Below are 7,234 nucleotides of genomic sequence, written 5' to 3'. Positions count from 1 at the left end.
CTGCAGAAATTGGCTGTGATTAACATTGGTCCTCTTAGCTGAGCTGCACCACATTCCTCGCCTAACCACAGCTCCCTCTGTGCTCTTTGGCGCACATCTGTCTGTGCGCCTCCTGCCTTTCCCTTCCCCCTCCGCGAGCCCTTTTAGGATCAGCCCCCGTCGCCTTGGCTATGGTAGGGTGCTCGTGACAAGGGGCATTGGTGTGGCTGTGCAGCCACGCACCGTGGCTGTGACAGCGTGGTTTAAACCGGTGCCAGTGTGTGGCAGACGGTGGCGGCTGTGGGAACCAGGCTGGCCCACCATTAAAACACAGCGCTGCGTGCTTGGCTCTTACCAGGGAGGTTTCTCTTCCAGCCGTTTGCTCGAGCTTTCCTTTGAAACATCCTCTCCAGCCACAAATCAGTAGGCAGCGCATTTCTGTGGGATGCAGACGTGCAAGCAAGAGATGTCTGCTCAACTGCTGCTGCCTGGAATGGGACGCTGCTGCAAGGGCTTGCAGGGTACCTCAGGGAGAGCTTTTCCAAATTATCCCAACCTCCATCTAACTGCTCTGGGAACTGCAGGATTGATAACTGGGAGATGTTGAAGCTGAATGGAGTGGGTAGCATAGTAATGGGATAGACCTGCAGTTCTGCCAGCTGCAAGTCAATGTGGCTTGTGAGGTGTGTGCCCGGTCTGGTCTCCGCTGGGGGGATGCAGAGAAGTGATGTTGAGTAATGGAGCATAGGTATAAGTGAAGCCCTTACAGGGACTGCCTCTGAAAGGCGTGCAGAAGGCTGGGTTCGTTTTTTCAGCTTGCTGATGCATCCACTGATGGATAGGCAATTGCACAAGTGATGCTCTGCTGCTCCACCAGGTCAGCGGGTTTAGTTTTCCATCTGCAAGGTGAGAAAGAAAAGCCTCGAGAGCCAGGGAAGCAGGGCAGAAGAGCGCGGGACAGAACGGACTAGGTTGCTATTCGGATAACTTACCAGCGAATGGCTACCTGCGCCATTTCAGATAAGCTACTCTAACTGTTGCACGTTGCATTGAGCACAAGTTTGAGTTTGCTGTTCTGAATCCTAAAGCTTATTCCTGTTGCCATCATCTCTTAATGTTTGGGTTTTGTGGTTCCCGCTTCCAGAAGATGATGGCAACTTTATGGTCTTTGCATTTGTCCTTAGGCCATCTCTGAGCTGTCTGGACCTAATCAGCTCATGGCTTTAGAAGTAGCAATAATAATAATAACAACAACAATAATCTGTTGTCTCCGTTGCTATCTGAAGTGCTGTATACATGCTTCTACAATAATACAGGTCAAAGAGGTTGAGACAGACAACCTGTCCCCAGATTTGTTGTATTTTAGATCCACATTATGGTGAACTAATGGGCTTAGTCACCTGTTTGATGAACGTCTTTCTTTTCAAAGGATGGATCTGCTCTTAAGTAAAGCTTTGCAAAAACTGGGAAGTGCCGCGTCGGAGCTCTTCAATTTGGACCGCTTCCAGGCCTGACGTCCAGAAACTCATCCCTATGGGTGGTAAATATAAAGAGGTAAGTTCTTTCAAGTGTCCTGGAGGAAGAGTGCAAGAACAAATCATAGCTGAGTACTTGAAGGTGCTGTTGAACACGCCGGATTTGTCAAGCCCCAGGGTGCAGGGCTGGCTTGGCTGACACCAGAGGCTGCGTACAGTCCCCTAGTTTACTAGAATTGTCTCCTTATATGAAATACACTGCTTTGCCTGGGTAGTGAGCGAGGAGGAAAGCAAAATGCCCTGTGTCAAGAGCACTTACTTTGAAAAGCTCTTGAACTTACAGTAAATCAGAAGGTCTGGGGAAACTTATCCAGCCTTTTAATTAGCGGGATGCCAGCTTTTTAGGGTATATTGCTTTGGCTGTGAGCACTGTTCTGACTGTCTTGCAGTAGGGAGGTAGAAACGTGTATGGGCGTTGGGGGTTTTTTGGAGGGGGGGTTGGGAAAGCAAATTGTGGTGTGGCAAATCAGAAGCAGAACTAATTATGCATGTATATTTCATTACACCCTTGGGCTGGCTTATTCCTAATCCTGAGAGTCTGCTCGTCCTCCTTGACGTGGGAGGCCATGTATACGTATGACCTGTTGACCCATTAAAAGTGAACCTTAAAGGTAATATCAGGAAGCACTTCTAGAGCTAATATTAATATAACTAATATTGTGCTGCAGGCCAGGTAGTCATCTGTTGGAAATGGGTCACTGAAGCTAAACAAATTCATGCCGTCTGAGGCTCTGACCCACATGTAGATTTCAAACCAAGTGAACAAATAGTGAGGGTGCTATTTTTGCATTTACTCTGAATTTGAAACGATGACACAGTCTCCGTTCTTAGTCAGTCAGACTTCTAGTAGCAGTGGATTTTTCTTAAAGGACTTGGGAGAATGACTCAAGGTTGAGAACTGGGACAAACAAGTTTGTTTTTTTTTTTTCTGTCAAATAGCATCTGCAGCCTTAAACAAATTATCTATTTGTTTGTTATTTTTAAAACTAGCCTGGAAATGAAAGACAGCTGCCTGCTTCTGTTTTCCTGCTTGAATTTATTTTTCAACCTAGACCCATGAGATTGGCAAAATTTCCGTTTGGACCCAAGAGAAGTTGCTGTTTGGGAAGAGTGGCTGCTGGTGGGAGCAAGGCTCCTTCTTGCTTCCATCGAGGTATAGCTGCAGCCTTGGAGGCAGCTGGCAGGAGTATGACCTTCTTTTTCTATAGTAGCTAATGTCAAGGGCTCTACAGCTTCCTCACCCAGCAGAGAGAAGGAAAGGGACAGAGATGCTGCAACTTCTTGTGGCGCCTACAGTGTTGAGTTTTCGGTGGTGATAGACTGCCCTAGTCACTGCACGTGGCGACTCTGTTTACTTGTGTTCTGCTCACTAAATCAGCTTCCCCTAAGATTTGTTCTGACTTGCTGAACCATCTGAGCAGCTTTCAACTGCTGCCTTTTTTTTTTTTTTTAAATGGAAAAGAAAAAACCCAACTTGATTAACTCCTTCCTACCCCTCCCACCTTTCTCTAAGTGTGGAATTTCCCTCCCGTGGTGACACGTAGCTAAAGGGCAAGATTGGCAGCATTCAGAGCGGTACCAGGGATGTTAGCGGCTTGTGGACTGCAAAGCAGAGGACTAGAAACTGGAGAAGCTTCCCAAGTTGCTCTTGGAAAGGGTGTTTATGGCTCCATGTATGGAGACCTGCCTGACAGCTATGTTATTGGTATTACTGTCAAGTATTGAGAGATGTTAGGAGAGAAAAGATGACTGTAGGCAAGGCATTGCCGGGCAGATGCCTCCTTTCCAAAACTACTGTGCCTGTGTGACTGAAAGACATTTGGCCCTGCCATTCCATGTCCTCTCCCTGGGCGCGGAGTGGGCTCCACACGGCTGTCCAGCTGGCATGAGCACCGAAAGGAGCCGCGAGGCTTTTGAATAGCCGGCGAAGGGTGCGAGATAAGGGGAACCTCACAAGAAGCTAAGCCTAACCTAAAGCTCTCCCTCCAGACCAAGCCCTCCTCAGGTCCCTGCACGTTCCCTGGGGGGCTGCTTGCCCGCTACGAGCCCCGATGCTCCCACAAGTCTGCTGGAGGGACTGCCGGAGATGGAGGAGCACATCTCTTCCTCTGCTGCAAGCTGCCTGTCAGCAGTCTGTTCTGCTCCAAGCATGACTGTGCTGTCAGTGAGTGTGACTGGGTTAATGGAGTATGTCAAGGGACCGAGGGCAGGGTTTGGCGGTGAGCTACTGACTTGTCAGGCCTGGGGAAGTGGTATGTAACAGCTCAGCTTCTCACACAGAATGAGCCTCTGGCTTGGGGCTGTGGTTTTTATGTTTATGCATATATATACACACGCACACATGCAGAATATGTATTTTTTTGTGTAATTGAAATGACTTGGATGGCTGATGGCAACACTGGGTTCAAGAACTTGCATTTCTGAAAACAGACAGCCTGGTGATACCACGAGGTGCAGGAGATGGGCAGGGTCGTGACAGTAAGGGAGGGCACTTTGAATGCAGCACATGAGTGGAGGACGGTGACTGGGAGAGGGCAGCATCGTCTGCTGGGTGGGGGAGATGTCCCTCTGACAGAAACCGAAGTTAAGGGGCTGGAGGGGCCTGAGCAGAACCATTCCTGGGATGTCAGCAGTGTCTGATATTGGCATTAAATGGTCTCATTCATGGCAGTCGCAGCCCTGAAGTTGATGGTGTAACATTTCTTGAAGGGGTCTTGATCCAAGACCTTTGCTTTCTCCTGACACAGTGAAACAGGCATGTCCTGGGGTGAGGGAGTGGTTCATAGGGTTTGGTGGGAAAGGCTCATTCCCACCTTCTGCTTCTTCTAAGTCCTCTTGTCCATCCTTTTGTCAGAGAAAGGGTTGGAGAGGTGTGAGGAAACCTTTCCACCTTTCACTGAATGACAAAGTGAATGATACTTTCCTGCTTTGGGAAATTTTTCCCTTCTGATTTGGGGTGTTGTTTCCCCTTGCCGGTCTCAAAGCCACTCTGAAAAGCCCCTAAACATCCCACAGAGGGAAATCTCGAAATACCAAGATCTGCTAGGTTCAAACCAGCCTGCTGAAGGGTGTGCTGGGGAGCCCCTAGCTGTGAATCACGGAAACCCAATGGATGTAGAGCTCTGTAAGGTGCTACCTTGTGCTGGTGGGGACCCAGCCGGAGCCTTTCCTGCATTTATTTCCTTGGTTGTTCCTACAGCTGTGGGTTAGGGACATACAGTAACTCCCCGTGCCCCCTTTGGTACTCTTGCTGCTGTCTTCTCCCTGTGAAGTGTCTTCACTTGCCCAGTTAGAAGAAGGTATTGGGTTTGCCTCACTCTCCTTCTGTCCTGCAGGCTGGATGCAAAGGAGGAAGCGTGGTAAAGGCAGCATCTTTCCAGGATCCATGGGCTCTTTGAGAGATGATCAGAGGGAGGCCAGATGATCTGCACAACACGCGCTCCCCTGTTTCTCATCCGCAAAGGCAGCATCGGAGCGTTCTCCCCAGCCCCGCGCCCCCCGGCTTGCCCGATCGTTTCCGTATGTTTCGCAGCTGTGAGTGGGAGGTCCTGGAGCGATCCCTCAATATCCTCCAGGCCAGCGACTTCTACTGGGGCCCCTTGTCCGTGGGGGAGGCTCACGCCAAGCTCCAGCGGGAGCCCGTTGGCACCTACTTGGTGCGGGACAGCTCGCAGGGGAACTGCTTGTTCAGCCTGAGCGTGCGGATGCCGACGGGGCCTGTCAGCCTTCGGATCTCTTTCCAGGAGGGCTATTTCCGCCTGAAGAACTGGTTTTCAGACTGCGTGGTCCAGCTGCTGGAGCTGGTGGTGGCAGGGACCCGGAACAACCCCTTGCACTTTGATGAGATGGGGGGACCCCCCCTGGTCTTCTCCGAGCCCCTGTGCCGGAGCCGCCGGGCAGTGCCCACGCTGCGAGAACTGTGCTGTCGGAGCCTGCCTGCTGGCACTGCGATGGGGCAGGGAGCAGGGCTGGGGGGCTCCTCGGGGATGCACCCGAGGGAGGAGGTGGTCTCACCGCTGGGCGGAAGGGGAGGGTTGGGGGGGAGCGTTGTCCCCAGCCCCTCTCCATCCTGGGCTAGGAGATGATGCCATGTGCGTGGGGAGACGAAGGGAGGTGCCTGTTACGTGGCTGGTGGGACGCACGCCATGCCGGTGGGGCTGCACTGGCTGCTGGGAGAGGAAGGGGAGGGGAGGGGGAGCAGGGCTTGAACCCGCTGGCTGTGACAGCTGTGTCCTCATACGTGCACAGCATGTGTGGCCTTCCCCAGAGATGCTTGGGGTAAAGCCAACCTGAAGAGCAGAGATTTCGCCCCTGCCAAGTCCTGCTCTTTGCTCCATTTATAACTTATAAGCATGAGAAGAAGGTGAGTTGCTTGTCCTCCCAGGTCAGCCCTGTGTTTTCCTCTATCTCGAAGTGCCTGAGCTAATTTCTGCTACAGATCTGCCCTCATGAAGTGGTATGGCTGAGTCCAGTCCCACAGCGGTGCGGCTTGGTCACTGGGGGGCACGACCCCTGTGCCGACCAGATACCCACGTAACCATAGCGGAGCGAGAGCACGTTTCGCTCCTTGCAGCACGAATGCGATACCTCCCAGCCACTTCAGAGGCAAATGTTTGCACTAGAGGGAAACCATTGCAGCCATGTACGATATGTGCAGCTTCACTGGCTTTTGCATTGCTTTATTTGAACAGATTTTTGGGAGTGCAGATGGGTTACATTATGCTAAAAGCATGGTATGCCTGCGGAGGTAACCCTGGTCTGGAGAGTTGGGTCTGCCCTGGGAGGGTGTGAACGGATGGGAGCCAGCACCTTTTCTTATGCTCATCTGATGGTATGCTGCTGCCATCTACAGAGCATAAAAAGGTGTTTAGGTTTTGCCTCAAAAAAGGCAGAGCAGTTTTTACATAAGACTTTTAAAAATTTTAATAAACATGTTTTTATACTTATTTTTAAAAGTCAATGAATATGTGGCGATATTTTCATTCCCTTGTAGTGTTGCAAACCTGGTTAGTTTAGTGCCGAGACATGGCAATCAAACTGAAACTGAACAAGTGGATTTCTTATAAAGACCAAAAGCAGGATATAAATGAATGGTCCTAGCTGGGAACAAGAAACTTAATTCATCTTATAGTGTAATCAAGTAAAGAATTTTCTAAACATAAGATACTTCCTAAAAATGTAGGGGTGAGATTTTCAGAAGTATTTTTAGTGCCTTAAAATTTGTACTGAGTGTTTGAAAGAAACATGAGTAATTCAGGATCCTAGAACAGGGCACAGCATCAGTGAACTCAAACTGGTGAGGATGAGTACAAATGAGAGAAACAGAGTCGGCTTAAATAGGGTTATGGTTTGTTTCAGGGATGCAGGCAGGTATGACGCCTTTGAAGTAAGTGACTGAAAACAGCTATGTGAAAGGAGAAATTCAGATACTGTAAAACCATTTTGCGTGCCGCCAAGGATCCACAGCCAGGCGGGCAGCCTGCTGAGCTCACGCTGGCTTTCCCCTTCAGATGTGTACGGGGGAAAAAAAAGCTGAACGTGGAGAGAGATTACTCTGAATTTGCTCTTTTGGCTTCAGGTATCTTATCTGAGGAACCAAAGCGTGCGGTTAGCACAGAGAGAGACACACAGGGCGTGATTCATCACAGGAGCCTAACTTGGACACTCTGAATTATTCTCTGGAGGGCTCTGTCGCTCTGCTGACAGCAAGGTGCCTGGCC

The 7,234-nt window shown here is 50.1% G+C and overlaps 1 protein-coding gene across 1 annotated transcript; it reads left to right on the top strand.

Annotated features, from left to right (window-relative positions):
• Positions 1-4,853: 4,853 nt before the first annotated feature.
• Positions 4,854-5,599, top strand: LOC103915862 (suppressor of cytokine signaling 1-like). Its single transcript, XM_009322797.1, has one exon. It carries the CDS (start codon positions 4,916-4,918, stop codon positions 5,597-5,599), a length of 684 nt encoding a protein of 227 aa, XP_009321072.1. The 5' UTR covers positions 4,854-4,915.
• The last annotated feature ends 1,635 nt before the right edge of the window (positions 5,600-7,234 follow it).

The sequence above is a fragment of the Pygoscelis adeliae genome, unplaced genomic scaffold (genome assembly GCF_000699105.1).
Source record: "Pygoscelis adeliae isolate BGI_AS28 unplaced genomic scaffold, ASM69910v1 Scaffold60, whole genome shotgun sequence".
NCBI classification, from domain to species: Eukaryota; Metazoa; Chordata; class Aves; order Sphenisciformes; family Spheniscidae; genus Pygoscelis; species Pygoscelis adeliae.
This window is presented reverse-complemented; position numbering and strand designations above follow the sequence as displayed.